Genomic DNA, 18276 nt, shown 5'->3' on the forward strand with positions numbered 1-18276 from the left:
TTCACATTGAAACCATGCCACGTTGATTCATTACATGCCCTAAGCAAGCTATACTTAGAGAGAACTATGATGAATAATGTTCCCACTTCAGTGTTAAGCCTTGTCATGGAGAGAGATTCTACTAGGAGAAGCCATTAGGGTCGTGCTTTGTGTGTTGAAATGTAATAACTTGTGGCAATTCTAAAAAATGTGAGATACAATGATAATCAATGGAGTTATTGGATCGAAAAGCTTATTTTTATTGTAGATTTTTATGCACAAGGAGAAGATCTCAAGGAGGCAGTGAGTAAAGCCATCCTCCCATTTAAGGTATTCCTTTCCAAGAAAACAAAAGAAAGAGCTACTTTGGTAGAGGAAGAATTGAGGTTGCTGGTATCCTAGCATCACTTAAAGACATCCTATGAAGAATAAATGACGAATGTAGGCCACTCTCTAGTAAATAACCTTGATCGCTAAAAGAAAGATGCAACATTAAGAATAGCAAAATTTTTGTAGCTAGCCAAAGGTCCCAATACATCTGTGACTTACTAGATGTAACTTCTTTTATTTCCCTTTGTCTTCAATACAAATTTTGTAATTATCCAATAAAGGCCCACCTTTTTCTTCCAAATTTGAGAATTAGTCCATGTGCATGACAAGGGTCCTGGGTTTGGGAAAAGACGATTGCTTCAACCTAAAACTTGTTCACCTTGGGAAAAATCCATCCCGATGTTTTAGAAGAAAGAAATATGTATCCGGTTTGATGAAGGAAACCATTTACTTCCTCTTAAAATTTATTTCCTGAACCCTAGAAAGAAAAAAGTGAAAAATCGAATTCTAGAAATCGGCCGCCCCCAGCGAACTGCAGATTCATATTTGAACTTTGAAGCGGTCGGTGTGGAAACTCGGAAAGAAGGCGAAAGAAAACGCAATACCAAAAAAATACACGTGATGAGAAAAAAAAACCCAAGCGGCCAAATCAACACAGCTAAATAGGAAAAAAAGGGACTTCGGTTGGCCGCCGCACAGGGCAGGGTTCACGCGGGAGCCACATAAATGCAGAAAACACAAACACGCACTCGGCAGCCTGTACTTCGCGTTCGTACTACCACCTTCGTTGTCCGCTTGCTCAAGGAGAGAGAGAGAGAGAGAGGCAGGTAAACAAACGATCGAAACAAAACGAGAAAGAAAAAGGGAAGGAAGTTGGAACTCAGAAGAACAAATAAACCCCAGTCATGTCTTGCACTTGCAGTTTAATAATCAGGTCCTTCCTTCCCTCAATCACGATCTCCTCCTGAGTCCTACCGTCAGCCCTGACAGCAGCTTCTCAGCAGCCATCATCATCAACTTCTGTTCTTGTTCTTGTTCTTCTCCCTCGTCATCAGCACCATCATCCTCCGTCCTCCTCTCCCTCTGCCTCATACCGTCTTTGTTTATCCCTGTCTCACTGTTGACAGGAGCAATTCAGCATTAAGTGTCCTACGGATACAGCTGTCCAACGTCCGACCCGGATTCGTTCCCATTCTTCTCCGATTAGCATTGAGCCTATTGAGTACAGTTGTCCAATCTAGGGTTTACAGGCCTGAAGATAGTTGGATCATTCTTCTGAAGCGAGTCTGCCAAGTAAAGCTAAGGAGAATTTACAAGATTTTTCTATTGTCAAGAGTATCTGCAAGACATCTCTGTGTGTTTGATCTCTGGCTGTACCGGATAGATCACTATTGGATTGCAGATTTGGAGCTCTAGTATAGTCTTGTGCGAAACCAGATAATTCTGTTGGATCATTCATTGCACTTTTCAGTGCTTTGGATTTTCATACGGGTGCATCCAGCACAGTACTTTTTTGCCGGTACACCTTGTGAAAAATCCCTCTTAGTTTTTCGGGCCTGTTATATTCCAATGTACAGCATCCACGCTGGAATCAAAGTCCCTTATATATTGCCTTTATCGCATGTTCAATATGCAATTGAACAAAAGTTATAGACATTAAAAGTTTTGGGGACGAGTTTCTGTAACGCAACCAAGCTCCTTCAGTCCCTTACATTATCACTGATTGGTTCAATTGTACCGAAGAAATGCCTACTGCCAGTAAAGCTCTTCAGCTGATGCCCAGAAATGGACATAGTTCTCTTGGGTTGCAGAAAGATTCAGGGACTCAGGATGATCTTGATTTAGAGGCTGTACCTTTGCTATCATCTGCTTTTTTGAATGGCGTGGAACAGGAAGAAGGCACCAGCTTCGCTAAAAGGACCACTGACAATGTAGAATTGAAAGTTACTGGGATGACATGTGCTGCCTGCACAAGCTCTGTAGAGAAAGCACTTTTGAAATTGGATGGCGTACTGTCAGCATCAGTGGCACTTCTTCAAAACAAGGCCCGTGTTGAGTATGATTCCACCAAGGTTAAGGTATGCTTCTGTTTTGGTAACTACTGTATGGTCAGATTTTGGAATTTAGAGTTGATAATGAAGTTTTGATCTGAGCAATAAAAATGAGTTTAAGAGCTCGTGTGCCTGCGGACTTCCCCAGCCTACTCAGTAGAATAATGTCCAATGGGTAGGAACAGTTACCTAGTACCAGCTTGGACCCTCATCATCTGCAAAACACATTTTCTCTTGTAGGTATTACGGTCAACTCAAAATTTGACTAAATGAGGTTGCTCTCTAAAACAGAAACAATGCTGTTAATGATATGTTGCCTGACGTTATAATCACATTTGATCACCTTCATCATAACTGCTCTAAACACACAGAATTGCAGAATATAATTTAAAAACTTAATCTAGTATCGAATTCCTATTCAGGCATGCTCATCTTTTGTCCAAGGCCCCATTATTTACGTTGATGCTTCTAGGGTGACACTGTCAAGAGAAGTGATGGGACGGTATGCACTTATACCATATTAGAAAGACAATAGGGATTGTGGGGAGAAACACAGAGTGTATGGCAAACACTGAGAGAAGAAAACTCGGAAACTCAGAAGAAGAAGAAGAAGCTGAATGATGAACACTGAATTGTGCTGAATAAATCAAGCAGATACAATGGAGCAAAAGCTCGAAGATGATTGCATTGTCCTGGTTGATCAGGCGACAGCACCTGTAGGGAATTTGCAAAGTGAAGGGAGTGAAACACAGTCTTCTAGGCAGTAGGGTATCGAAGTAGATGCTGAAAGATGAAGGGCAGTAGTGTAGGGAGCAAAATGCAATCCTCAAGAGTGATGAAGACACAAAAACGCAGGTATTTGATATAGGGCTGATGAAGAGGGTGTAATTTAATGTAAATGGACTGAATCTGCTGCAGATGAAGCCTTCATAAAGTGGCTGATGGCTGGGAACTGTTGCTTGGGTGCTGGGGTGGCAGCAGGAGCTGGAAACACACAATAACAATGAAGATAATCTGCTATACCAGTCCAAGGAGTAGTGAAACCAGCAAATGCAGCAATAGAGACAATGAAGAACAGGTCATTAGGCTGTGTGGACTCAAAACACAGCAATCTAGAGTGTTTGGAGCTGATGGTGATGTGAAGACGATATGTAGAAGGTGTCATGAGCAGTTGGACAGCACCACAAACTAAGATATCCACCAAGGTAGGGGTGTGGACAGCAATGGCAAGATGATTGAGGCTAAAGATGTGATGGGGCAATGAAGAAGAAGGAACGAGGGAGTAAGTGTGCATTGTAGATGGATGAATGCCTATGCCCTATTTATAGACACATGAGCCATTGAACTTGCTCAGGTGGCACCCACTGAAGTTTCTCGGGTGGTGCTCGGACCCTGACTAATGATACAAATAAAGCCTTTTTGGGGCTGTAAATGGAAACCAAAATAGGAGTTAAGGTAATGAAATGAACTTAATGAATGGCTTTTTCAACATACACTCTATCATCTTTGTACATATGTTGTTCCTTCCATTTTGAGTTTAGAACCGTTGAGGAAAACAATAACACACCCCAAGAAGAGGCTGCAATTACCAAGCCATGAGCCTAGAAAAGTAAGTGTGTGCATTAGACAGCCCAAAAGGAAGTTGAAACCAGCCTTCCTTCTTGGAAAGTGTGATATTTCCCTGATCAAGCACTTAATTACAACAATTAACAAATAACCATTAATTGAAATGGACAATTTACCTTAATAATCTTGGGCAGTAGACACCTTGTTGGTCCCAAAACTGGTGCTCCTTTCGGTATTTCTTTAACTTCAATTGCCAATGGATGTATTATAAGCCGAGATTCCACAATCTCCTTGGCTAATCCAAAAGCCCCTTGTTGATGCAACAATTAGCAAACGAATTGGGCAATTTGTGTTAAGAGTCATTCCTTGTGCCATGTCAGCAGTCCACGTGGTAGTAGTCGGACTGGCCGACTGTAGTCGGTTGCATTTAATGCAGTCGACTTGATTATTTCGGGTTATTTTGAGGCTATTATTTTCAGCCTTTACAAGGCTGAGTTTCTAGCAGTCTTGTACATTATCTATGACAGATTTAAGCTTACTGACTGCGGAGATTGCTCTTGGGGCTGACGGAGATCGAGATCCTTGAGGTGGAGACATACGTAGATATTTTCTCTGCACCTTGTATTATTTTGCATCCTCATACAACATTCTTTGTTGTAGATTTTTTGCGTTTCACTGTCTCTTTCTTTCTTTTTCTTCTCTCTCTGTTCACTCTTTGTCACGGTTATTCGCTTCCGCATTGCTTTACTCTGTCATGGTATGAGAGTATTGAAGGACTGTGGACCTAAATGAAGCGGAGGTTTCAGCACGATACAAGGCTGCGTTTTCAACGTTTAAGTGCGAGCATGTGGGTTGCCCTTCAAAACAAGGCTGAGGGGAGCGTGGGCGTGCGAGAAAAGAGAAGATTTGCTAAAGCTACTTCTGTTTTTTTGTTGTTAGAGAAGGAAGAAGGCTGCGTTTTTGGCCTTCAAGTGCAGATTTTACCTTTTCATCGCCCGGTGGATGAAGAAGGAAGGGGATGAGCAAACCTTAGCCCTAGCAGGCTGTATTTTCACAATCAGAGGGGGCTGCTTTTTGTGTTTTGTGTAGGCATTGTAGGAGAAGATGTCTTTTGAGGCCGAGATAGAGTTTCAGGCGAAAATGGATCGAAAGGTGCTTATCCTACTGGCTCTTCCTTTAGATCCTAAACTCGATGGTGAGAACTATTGCATCTGGCGGGTCATGATGCTTGCCATATTGGAGTCCTATGACTTGGCGAAGCTTGTTACAGAGGCTATCAATCGTCCTTCTTCTTGCGAGACAAGTCCAGACTCTCTTCCAATGAGAAGGCAGAGTTGGCAAAGGCTCAGTTGCATTGGGATAAACTCAATGCTCGCATTCGCTCATTTTTCTCTCATGTACTACAGCTGTTATCTCTCACATAGAGCATTTGACGGTGGCTAGGGAGATATGGCTAGAGTTGGATTAGATGTATAATTGGATGACGGTCATGAAGCGAGTTTCTTTGGAAGTGCAAATGAGCTTCAAATGCGGGTTCAAAACGCAGGAAAGGTGATCACTTTTGAAGACATGGCGATAACTCTCCTTTCACAATTACCTTCTCGCTTTAGTGGTTTTTATTCCGCCTTGATTGCTTAAGGGCGGTCTGAGACTCTTCCATGGGAAGAGTTGGTTCCTATGGTCTTGGACCAAGAGGAGCAACTGAAAGGAACCAATGATTCAAAGTTTAAAGCTTTGGTTGGTCAATCCTCTCAGAAGAAGGGGAAGGACCAAAAGAAGAAGAAGGAAGAAAAATCTAAGCAGGACAAAGACAAGGAGTCTACTTGTCACATTTGTGGAAAAATAGGTCACTGGAAGAAGGATTGCTCCGACAAGGAGAAGAAGGAGAAATCTTCAAAGGATTTTGGAGCGGTGGCTGCTCCCTCATTAGCTGCTTTCCTTCATTTGGAGGTAGTTAAGGAGTCGATTATGCCGGCTTTCGTTGCTGTGTTGACCACCCCATTTACTTGGGAGTGGATTATTGATAGTGGTGCCTCTAGGCACATGACGCCTTCTATAACAGGTGTTACTCATTTACGGCCTTCTCATGGTTAGATTCTTATTGGCGATAGTTGTCTATTCCTATTCAGGGACGGGGCAATATGCATCTTATTCTAGATGGGCGTTGAAACAAGCCTTCCTGCTTGGATAGGGTGGTAAATCCCTGATTACAACTTAATTACAGCAGCAAACAATGAATGCAAATCTGAAAATACAAATTTACCTATGGATCTTGGACAATGCACACCCGATTGGTCCCAAAATTGGCGCCCCTTTCGATATTTCTTTACCTTTATTGAATAAAAAGTTGATTTACAATAGGATTCTCCCAATCTCTTTCGGTATTTCAACTCCCCTTGTTGTCTAAAGTGACGAGCAAGTCTTCAATCTATTTTGCCCCTTGATTTGGGCACTCAATTGGCCTTCACCCACTTTAGAGATGATGGAAATGTCTCAAATTCAATGGCTGGCTAGTCCTCCACTTGAATTCAGCTGAAATTCATCTTCAGCCTTGTTGAATCCAAGTCTTGGAGCTTCTAATTTTTGGTACGCTTCCCAAGGCTGTTGCTAAACCCTAATTTCTGCTGTAAATTACGGTTTATAGCAGAGAAATTTGCAATTTCTCAGCCTCCAAGGGTCCAAACGCTGAGATCTTCGGAGCAAGGCTGTGAAATGACTGGGAGATGAGAGGGAAAGCTGTAGAGAGAGAAAATTCAGAGTTTTGTCACGAAGAATGACTGAAAATCAGTCAAGTGCAGCTGGTGCTCTGCGACAACAGCATATAGATGCAAAGAATTGAAGAAAATCAATCATTTATTGCTATTGCCTTACCTCAATAGCTTGTAGATGCTGTCTCCTGCTATTGATTGTTCTTATTTTGCCCGTGGCTGCCTCAAAAGGTCTTTCAATGGCTGCAAATCAGACCAGTAGCCTCCTCTCCCTCTCTCTTACAAGCTGAATTTATAAAAAATGCCTCTCCCCAGTCTCTAAAGACGTTTTTTAGTCTTGCATGGGCATTTTCGACAAGTGGCAGCCTTCCCAAATGGTTTTTCCAGCATTTTTCATAATTAAATATTAATTTTTAGCCTTTAAATATTGAAAATTAATCTAATAATTATTTTGGTGCCTTGAAAAATAATATGACTGGCAAATAATTAAATTGGCTAGGCAACTTCCATTCTCGAGTGTCTCTGCGCCATCTTTGACCATCAGATTGGCGTTAGGAACCATTAAATGCCACTTCTCTAATGTCATCAACTGACACTTATGGCCAAATGGATGACCTAGGCCAAGAGCTGGCACCAGATACGACCAAGTATGTGTGCGGCATAACTTATAGCAACTTTTGTCTTTGACATCCCATGATTTCTTCGGGTCGTAAATTTGCTTTAACCCCAGTTGTACCTCACATGTGTATCATTTACATAATCATGTGATTAAAAATTAATCCACATGTTAAGTGAGGTTTCAAAAATACATGTTGTCATGACAGCCCTCCCCCTTAAAATCGTTGCAATCGTCCTCGATTGCACTGCCAAATGCATCAAAAGCAAAGTACGATATTGGAATTCCCGTAGGGCATCATAGTCAACACAACATTCATTGTGCGCGGTTGTTTAACCATTCCATATGCCCAATATATGCTGAAAATTACCAACCAACATAACATAAGATAAGACTCACGAGGAATCTCAAAAACATTGCCAGATTATCATGTGACATGTCCATTTCTCATCTGACATTCTAGATCCCTTTGTGTGCTGCCTTGTCTAGGATCTGAAAGGGGGTGTTGAGAGTCATTCTATGTGCCACATCAGCAGTGCCACATCAGCAGTGCCACATGGCGGAGTCGGACTGTCCGACTGCAATCGGTTGCATTGCAGCCAACTTGATTATTTTGGGTTATTTTGAGGCTATTATTTTCAGCCTTTCTAAGGCTGAGTTTCCAGCAGTCTTGTACATTGTCTCTAACAGATTTCAGCTTGCTGACTGCGGAAATTGCTCGAGGCTGATGGAGATCAAGAACCTCGAGGTGGAGACATACACATATATTTTCTCTGTACCTGTGTATAATTTTGCATCCTTATACAACATTCTTCACTGCAGATTTTCTGGGTTTCACAATGTCTTTCTCTCTCTTTCTCTTCTCTCTGTTCACTCTTTGTCATGGTCATTTGCTTCTGCCTTGCTTCACTCTAACAATTTGTCCCTTGATTTTCAGCTAGGACTTGCTCTAACCCGACCCCAACTGGCTAAATGCTGCCCCAAATTTAGAATGGATGGCTGAGCATTTGAAACTCTTGACAACACAAGAAATTGCAGGTGTTGATTTTAGTGTATGATGGCTTATCGTGTTGGCACGGGTCCTGAGGTGGCTGCTAAACCCTAATTTTTGCAGAAATTTAGGGTTTACACTAGAGGATTCCTTTTCGATCCTCCAAATTTGGTTGAGATCTACTCAAAATGGCTGAGAAATGTTGAGATCTCGTGAGAATGGGTTGGAGAAGGTGAGAGAAAGCCAAGATAAGAGAGAAATCTGATTTTTTTCATGAGAAAACCCTAAAACCAGCTTGTAGATTGCTCCAGCATGCATTTAACGCAGCCACATTTTACTAGGCACTTTCAAAATGATGTCACTTGATTAGCAATGCCATTGTCAATATGCCATCTTTTTCTCAGATATTGGCATACAATGGTTGATGCAATCTCAATCTCTTCTTCACTTCTTGGAAATGGGTATATGTAACCAGTCTTCCTTCCGTAGATGGGTGGTAAATCCATGATTACAACTTAATTAGAGCAACAAACAATTACTGCAAATCTGAAAATACAAATTTACCTTCTGATCTTGGACAATGCACATTCGATTGGCTCCAAATTTGGCGCCCCTTTCAGTATTTCTTTAGCTTTATTGAAGAAAAAGTTGATTTACAATGGGATTCTCTCGATCCCCTTCGCACTCCAAACTCCCCTTACTGTCCAAAGTGACCAACAAGTCTTTAATCTGATTTGCCCCTTGATTCAGGTACTTAATTGGCCTTCACCCGCTTTGATGGAGATGGAAATGTCCCAAATTCAATGGTTGGCTAGTCCTCCACCTAAATTTAGTTGAAATTCACCTTCAGCCTTGAGAAATCCAAGTCTTGGAGCTTTCAATTTTTGGCATGTTTCCCAAGGCTGCTGCTAAACCCTAAATTCTGTTGTAAATGAGGGTTCAAATGTTGAGATCTTTGGAGCAAGGCTGCGAAATGGTTGGAAGATGAGAGAGAAAGTTGTAGAGAGAGAAATTTTAGAGTTTTGTCGTGAAGAATGGCTGAAAATCAGTCAAATACAGGTGCGGCCTTGCCACAATAGCATGTAGATGCAAAGAATTGAAGAAAATGGGTCATTTATTGCTGTTGTCTTGTCTCAATAGCCTGTAGATGCTGTCACTTGCTGTTGATTGGTCTTCTCCGGCCCCTGACTGCTTTAGAAGATTCTCCAATGGTTGCAAATCAGACCAGCAACATTTCCTCCCTCTCTCTTGTAGACTAAATACACTAAAAATGTCTCTCTCCAACCTTTAAAGACGTTTTTCAGTCTTGCATGGGCATTTTTGACAAGTGGCAGTCTTCCCAAATGATTTTTCTAGCAATATCTATAATTAAAAAATTTTTTTAGTCTTTAAATACTGAAAATTAATCTAATAATTATTTCGGTGCTTTGAAAAATAATCTAACTAGCCAATAGTTAAATTGTCTAGGCAACTTCCATTCTCGAGTGTCTCTGCGCTATCTTTGACTATCAGATTGGCGTTAGGTATCATTAAATACCACTTCTCTAGTGTCGCCAATTACACTTATGGCCAAACCAATAAGTACCTATGTGGCATAACTTATAGCAACTTTTATCTTTGACATCTCGTAATTTCCTTGGGTCTCGAGCTTATAAATTTACTCTAATCCCAGTTGCACCTCATATGTGCAAGATTTACTTATTCATGTGATTAAAAATTAATTCACTTTTAAGTGAGGTTTGAAAAATACATGTCCTCATGTCAGTATAACCAGACAATTCTCTCACTCACTTGAATGATCCTTGTAGAGGTTGAAGAGACGATGAGTCATTATATGAGACACATTGAGAATTACACATATCGTACATGGCACTAACAAATTGGATGGTGCATTGGGATTGTTTGGATGAGCTTTTGGGAATCATTTATTGTTTGTGAATTTGAGTGGTGATCGATTTAGTATTTGAGGCCATTGAAATGAATGAAATTAGCTATAGTTATAGTCCTTTTGTTATGCATTGTGATCATTGAGAATGCTTCTGATGAAGTTTTTAAAATCATCTGGGAGAGTTTACAACCTGTTAAAAGGGTAACTCTTATGTTATTAAAGATGGATTTCTTTTAATAGAGAATAAATTATGCATTACTAAAGATTCTAGGCCTAAAGTAATGGAAGAATGTCATGTGATTGAGGCCCCTAGATGGCTGTCTTTTGTAACAAATTACCGTTCTCTAATCAGAAAATGGACCAGCAGCTTTCTCCCTCCTTCTCCTAGGCTGTATGTCATGGGGACATGAAATTTTGAGATGCTTTAATCTTGCGGATAACATTTGATTAAGTTATCAATCAAATGTGCAAGGTTGTTTAGCACATGTGATGCACAAGGTAGTTATTTTGTGGTAACAAGCCAAGAACCCCGAGGATGGAGTGGGTGAAAAAGGCAAAGGTTGTGATAAGTTATGCCAGTTGGGCTTTGGGGGTTAGCTGGTGTCAGTTTTGACCCTAGGACAATTGTTTGGCCAATAAGAGTGAGTGGTGATTCTGGGGACTAGCATTAATTATTTAATGCCAGTCTAAGGGTCAACAGAGATTGGGGACGACTCTAGGTTGCAAATGGCCTAGCCAATTTAAACATAAATGGGTAGGGTCGAAAGGGTTGAAAGAAATTTCAGAATTATTTAATTCTGAAAATTAATTAAATGGTTGGATAATGCTGAAAAATGGGTTTAGAAGGTTGCTACTCCGTAAAAATGCCCATGTAGATTGAGGAAACGTTTTTTGGGGGACTGGTCTCATCCATTTAGTTAGTTTACAGCCTTGGAGAGAGAGAGAGAGAGAGAGAGAGAGAGAGAGAGAGAGAGAGAGAGGGAGGAAGGGGGAGCTATTGGTCCATTTTTTGATCAGAGAACAACAATTTGCTCAAGAACACAACCATTTGGGGGCCTTAGCAGGCATGGGACAGTAGGGAGACACCTTCCAAGAATTGGTAACAGCATTGTTGACACAGCAATTTGGGGGCCTTAGCAGGCATGAGACAGTAGGGAGACACCTTCCAAGGGTTGGTAACATCATTGTTGATCAGGTGAGAGCATTTTGGAGGTGCCTGGTATAGAGGTGATTGCATTAAATGCAAGCTGGAGTAGGCAACATGCAGATTTTAGAGTTTTCTCGTGAAGAAAATTAGATTTCTCTCTCATCTTAGCTTTCTCTCACATTCTTTGGTAAATTCTTAAAAGATCTTAGCACTTCTCGGTCGTTCTTAGCAGATCTCATCTAGATTTGGTGGACAATAGAAGAGTTTTGGTTGTAAACCCTAAATTTCTGCAGCAATTAGGGCTTGACAACCACCTTGGGACCTGTGCCAATAGGAGAAGGTATCGTACACTAAAATCAACACATGAAATTCGTTGAATTGATAGGGATTTCAAATGCCAGCCCATCCATTGTAAATTGAGGTAGCATTTGGCCAGTTGGTAATTCCATTTGTGTAAGTCTTGGGTGAAAATCAAGGGGTAATCGGTCCAAATTGCTTGTTGATTGTATGTACAGCAAGGGGATTTTGGATTAGGAAAGAAGATTGTGGAATCTCAACTTGTACACTATCTATTAGCAATCGAAGCTAAAAAAAAACCGAAAGGGGCGCAAATTTCGGGGCTAACCGAGTGTCTATTGTCCAAGATTGATAAGGTAATGTGTGCATTTTAGTTTATGCTTAGTTATTAATTGCTGTAATTAAGTGCTTGATTGGGTTTTACCACCCTATCCGAAGAGGAAGGTTGGTTTCATGGTTCCATTGTTCGGTTACCACTCAATCCCTTGATTTGGTGGGCTAGAGGCACTTGATTGCAAGCCAAAGCTTCGTGGTAGTGTTAATTTTTACTCTCATATGAGAAATTACAGCAATATGTCTTCATACATTGAGATGGAATTAAGCAGTGATGATGCCTCTTAGTATGAACATTTTCATGGGAATAAAGGAAATGCAATGCTTGATCTTGGACAAAGCTCAGACCATGAACAACAAGCTAAAAATGTTATTGTTGGACAAGAGCCTTCAAGGCATAATAATGCTGATGATGATGAGTAAAGTGAAGAGGAATTTGATGACTAGTTTAAGAATCGAATGAGGACAATAGCAAATCTCTTTATTGAATTGGCAAAGGATCCTCAGTTTACTGGATATTTGAATGCTCCGAAGAAGGACCACAAGGGCAAGAAGAAGAAGTCATCTTTTACATCTTTGCAATAAAAAGATGCATTGAAGGAAATGCCAAAGTCTTCATTTGAAGCTCCCAAAGATGCTATGGAAGCAAAATAGTTAGTACTTACGGGGCAAGCAATGCAAATGCAAGGCCATCATGAAAGTGCCAATTCAATGGATTTATAGTCGAGTATGGATGCTATAATAGGGGTAGGTAGGATACTTTAGTGGTAGCACGATTTTTCATGCTATGGTTGGACAGGGATCGCATATGGGAATGTATGGTACAAATCCCAATGGTATGCAATAACCAATGCATGGTGTGCAAGGCCCAATGTATTCGGGTATGACTGGAAATATGCAAAACCCTATGTATGGCAGCATTGGCTTGATGCTTGGGACACAAAGTAGCATGTTTGGTAATGCATTTGGATTTTGCATTCCCTGAAGGTTTATGGGGGTCAAGGAATAAGTGCTGGTCATACAAGTGCTTCGTTTGGTATTGGTTTTGAGGTAAATTCAATGAATGCATCCTTTTTGTAGCAGCTAGTGTATGACAACTTGGCACCCAAAGGGGTAGTAAAAGACTATGATGAGGGTGCAAAAGCAATGAAGTTTGAGTCCTTCAAGGGTGTATAAGATAGGTTGAAAGCTTTTTGACTTTTGTTCAGCAGTTTGATGTAGCCTACTCAGAGGGAAACTTCACTGAGTCCTCGAAGATTTGAAAGGTAGCCACTTTCTTGAAGGGGAGTGTATTGTAGTGGTGGTCCACTTTTTTGATGCAAGGTAGAGCACTGTCAACATGGGTACAAAGCAAATGTTTGCATTGAATTGGTCGACAAGTACCGTTGAGGTGGACATCATGACAATCTGGAATGAGTTGGATGCTAAGGAATGTAAGAATTTGGAGCAATATAATAAGAAGTTTTGGGATGCATTGCTACTTGTCACTTCTTATCTCCCCATACCCCTTCATGATCAAGTGGAAAAACATGTTTGTGGGCTGCCCAAAGGAATCAAGGATTTTTGCATTAAATCCACCGTGTCTCATAGAGATTGCTGCTACAGTAGATGTTTTGCTGCATGGGAAGGATTCAGGCTTCCTAGAGAGTGGGGAGAAGTCAAATAAAAAGTTGTTTAAGGCTAAGAAAAGGGGAAGATCTGAAAATCAGTCTGAAAAGAGGCCAAAACAGCAAAGAAAGGGCTCATAAAAATTGGCACCATGTAGGGAATTGATGATTGCAAATAAATATTTTATTTGTGAATAGGAGGGTCACATTGCAAGGGATTGTCCCAATAGATAGAAAGTTGGAAAATTAGAAAATCAGGGAGATTCTAAAGGAAAGAAGCCCAAAACATCAGTGGGATTGGTGCTTGATGTTGGTAGTGATCATCTCAATGATGATTCTATTGAGTTGTGCAGAGCATGGGGCAAAATTAGGGATCAACATGTATCGATTTTCTTTGATAATGGTGCATGATCCAACTCTATCTCTATTGACATGGCAGTTTGTCTGGGCATCAGAGAGGATGAGATGGGACCCATGGGAAAGTTGGAATGGCATGTAAAGGCCATGCAGAACCTGTCATACCACTCATTGGAAAGCTTCAGTTGCATATACAGGGATATATGGACAATAAAGAGTTTTTCATTTCTCTACTTGAGGGTTGTGATGTATTGCTTGGAATGCCATGGTGTCACCATATGGCCGCATTGATTGTTTTTCATGAAAAAGAGATCACTATTTAGCATAAGGAAAAGACACTCACACTTGATGTAAAGCTAAAAGAAAAAATTGTCCTTGTTGTTTGTGTAGTAGCTGCCATTTTTGAAGCAATGAGAAATCATCGTTCAGCATACTTGGTTTTTACTAAGGATAAAGATGATAGTGAGAATGTTGGGAACATGTCTAAGTTAGAGAAGGATCGCATGTCATTTTTGAAAATATATGCTAATTGCTTCTCTCAGTCACTTCCAAGGCAGCTACTGCTTGAATCGCTTGAAGATCATGACATAGATTGTATCCTTGGAAGTAGTCTACCTAATGAGCCACTCTACAGAGTCATTGCAGCCTAGCAAGAGGAGATAATGAGTCATGTGAATGAGTTGTTAGAAAAGGGTTGATTTAGCCTTTTTCATCTCCTTTTTGTTCTCTAGTGCTTTTGGTGTAGAAAAAGGATGGTTCATGGCATATATGCATTGACTATTATGCTTTGAATAAGATCACAATAAAGGATCACTTTTTGATCCCTCAGATCAATGATGTTATTGATAGATTGTGGGGGCAGCTTGTAGGCCATCTTGTGGGCTATGCGTTGATGGCCTTTGATCCATGATCCGGACTTCCCAGGTATTTAAATTGTCATTAAATGTAGTTGTTACCCCTAGCATCCTAGCACTAAGTGAGACTAGGATTAGGGTTTATTGTATGGTTTCCTATGATGGCTAAGCCATTAGGTTTTCATTTTTATTATTTAAAGACACTTTATGCCTCATTTTGCACAAGGGTAGCATTATTCAGTGTGATCGCCTAGAGCGTTGTACTCTCTCTTTCTCTCATTAATTCATTACTTCTCATTCATGATCGAGTATTGTTGTGTATCAATTGACTCTTTCATTCTCATTTATTTTTCCATTAAATTAATTGCACAATCACTCCATGCTTGGGCCAATAGTGGTATCAAAGTAGCTTTCGTTCATCGCCCTCCCTGTCGCTCGTGACATTCACCACTAGCCATCGCCATTGAGCTTCTATCGCTCAGCCGACTGTCCCACAAGCCATTGCTTTTGCCGTGGCTTTATATTCTTCATCAACAATTGCACTCCATGCCACCATCTTTGCCCATTCGCCCTTAAATCTCCAATCTTTTGCAAAGCAGCAGTCCTGCATTGTGCTGTACCCTACCCATTACCGGCAGTGCCACCTATAGCTAATGACTTGCAGTTGTATGTTGTTGCTCTTGAGTCTGCTATTGATTATCTACATTGTCGTATTTCTAGTCTGCAACTGTCAGAGTTGCCATTGCAGTCACTAGGCTGCTCGACATCCCTGCCCTTGAGTTGAGCTGATGCTACCTTGCTCTCATCTCCCTTGTGATATGACCTGTAGACATGTACGTCATATTAGAGTTGCCGCCTTCTCGCCGACCTGGTGACTATACACTGATCTATCGTGTGCTATCTGCCTACATGCGAATTGATAACCTACGCCTCAGAGTCCGCTACGTTTTTGCTGGTCGCCATTTGGTTTGACGTGCTTGAATATCCTCGTGACCTTGTTGTTGCTCTACCTGTCATTAGGACATGTATTTTTGAAACCTCACTTAACATGTGGATTAATTTTTAATCACATGGTTAAGTAAATGTTGCATATGTGAGGTGTAATTGGGACTAGAGCAAATTTATGAGCACGGGACTTGAGAAAATCACGGGATGTTAAAGGCAAAAGTTGCTATAAGTTATACCGCACAGGTACTTGGTGATATTTGGTGCCAATTGTTGGCCTAGGTCATTCATTTGGCTATAAGTGTCAGTTGTTGGTGACACTAGGGAAGTGGCGTTTAATGGTACCTAATGCCGATCTAATGGTCAAAGATGGTGCAAAGACACTCCGGAATGAAAGTTGTCCAGCCAATTTAATTATTGGCTAGTTAGATTATTTTTCAAGGCACCGAAATAATTATCAAATTAATTTTCAATATTTAAAGACTAAAATTAATCGAAGAAAGTCTGAATTTTCTCTCTCCTCAGCATTCTCTCTCATCTCCCAGCCTTTCTACAACCTTGCTCCAAAGATTACAGCATTGAGATCACCAAAGACTCAGAAATTTTAGATTTCTCTATTGTAAACCCTAATTTGCGATAAAAATTAGGGTTTAGTAGCAGCCTCGGGAAGCATGCCAGAAATTGGAAGCTCCAAGACTTGGATTCAACAAGGCTAAAGTTGTTTCTAGCCTATTCAAGTGGAGGGGCCAGCAAATCATTGAATTTGGGACATTTTTCATCTCCATCAAAGCAGGTGAAGGCCAATTGATTGCCCGAATCAAGGGGCAAATCAGATTGAAGACTTGCTGTCATTCTGGACAGCAAGGGGAGTTGGAATACTGAAAGGGATTGGAAGAATCCTGTTGTACGTCTTTTTCTTCTTCAATTAAGTTAAATAAATAGCAAAAGGGATGCCAGTTTTGGGACCAATAGGGTGTCCTATTTCCAAGATTATATGGTAAAGTGTGCATTTCGGTTTTGTGAATTTGTTAATTGCTGTAAATAGTGCATAATCAGGTTATTTACCACCGTATCCAAGGAGGAAGGCTGGTTACAGTGCCCACACGTATTCAACACAAAAAAGTTGTTGATCGTTCCACATCAATTGTGGACCTACAACGTTACGTTTGACACCCTCGACATTAAAATCGTTTTTTAAAAAAGGGCAATTATTTCTCTCCCTCATTTGATATATTTTCAATTAGGTCATTGTTCACACCAGCTACCCCTCTCAAGCACAAATTGTGCCAAAATTGGGGTTTTTTGCCAAACCCATGGGTTTTACTTCAAATTTCATTAAAATTTAAGGATTCTCCCATCAATGTCACTAAATCCTTCATCAAATTGAAGAAATTACCCGATGATCTTCATCGAATTTGGGGCTTTTCAACAATTTGACCGAATTTCACTCCAATCTTGTTGCCAAAATTGGGGATTTTCAAGAATCCGGCATTGTTCATTGACATTGAGGCAGAATTCATCACTTGGCGCGACATTTGGCTTCTTTCAGGTAATTTTTTTAAAAAAATGATAAAATTTCTCTTCTTTTTTTGGGTAAAATGTGGGGCTTTTGCCTCAATTCATCTTCTTGGCCCTCGAGGTGCTCCAAAATTATATTATTTGGCTGCTAGCATTGTTCTTTCCCAATATTGAAGATAAATTTGATTATTTTGGCCTATTATTGGGTGAATTTTCAGTATATTCTATTGCTGTCCACATTATTGGAGCATTTTCTGCCATTAATCTCTGATTTCAGCATATTTCTGATCACTGCCTTGATCATGTAATATTTATTTTCGAAAATAATTATTTTTTGCATATTTTCTCTCTCCTCTGCAGAAAAATAGGAAGATAAATTATTATTCTCCATATTATTCGACTTCATTGAGGCAGGTATCAATTCTTCTATTAGTGACTTATTATTATTCAGGCATCTATTTTCTATCTCTTCACTTAGAAAATATTATTTTATTGCTGAGATCATCAATCATGGCCAGCAATAATAATGATTTGTTGGGTATGCCGGGTGTCAACGACAAGCTTGACGGCACTAATTACCCAATGTGGGCTTACATGATGTGACATGTTCTTGTCGCAAAGAATCTATGGTATATAGCCAATGACAACAAGCAAAGGCCGGCTTCTCCAACACTGGCACTACCTCTAGCTTCCACATTGCAAGGTGGCTGAATCATCTTTTTCTTCGACAATGCCTCCCACTCAAGATCAAATTCGATGGGATGGACGTTCCACACATCCGATCATGCAAGTCATCCAAGGAAGCATGGGATAAGCTTGCATCAATATATCAAGTGTGCAATATATGCGTTGCTTACTTGTGTAAGCAATTGGACGGCATTTGTATGGAAGAAGGAGGTAATATGGATGCCTATCTCACTGGCATCAAAGATCTTATTGAGCAATTATTAAATATTGATAAAGAAGTTCTTGATAACCAGCTCGTTTTCATCACTCTTAGTGGTCTATTGGAGTTATATCAAGGTTTTGCTACCATCATGACTATAAGGTAAGTAAAATCTTTATTAGGTTTTATTGGGATTTTTTGGA

The 18276-nt window shown here is 40.4% G+C and overlaps 1 protein-coding gene across 1 annotated transcript in view; it reads left to right on the forward strand.

The window, feature by feature from the left end:
* The first annotated feature begins 1023 nt into the window (after window positions 1-1023).
* The window catches only part of RAN1 (copper-exporting ATPase / responsive-to-antagonist 1 / copper-transporting ATPase (RAN1)), a 90308-nt gene continuing 73055 nt past the window's right edge, over window positions 1024-18276 (forward strand). The window contains exon 1 of the mRNA XM_087688334.1: window positions 1024-2387. Coding sequence (XP_087544460.1) covers window positions 2055-2387 — 333 coding nt within the window. The 5' untranslated portion in view covers window positions 1024-2054. The remainder of the gene's footprint in view (window positions 2388-18276) is intronic.

Source organism: Lygodium microphyllum, chromosome 11 (assembly GCF_053477565.2).
Source record: "Lygodium microphyllum isolate KBCC chromosome 11, Lygodium_microphyllum_v1.1.10, whole genome shotgun sequence".
NCBI classification, from domain to species: Eukaryota; Viridiplantae; Streptophyta; class Polypodiopsida; order Schizaeales; family Lygodiaceae; genus Lygodium; species Lygodium microphyllum.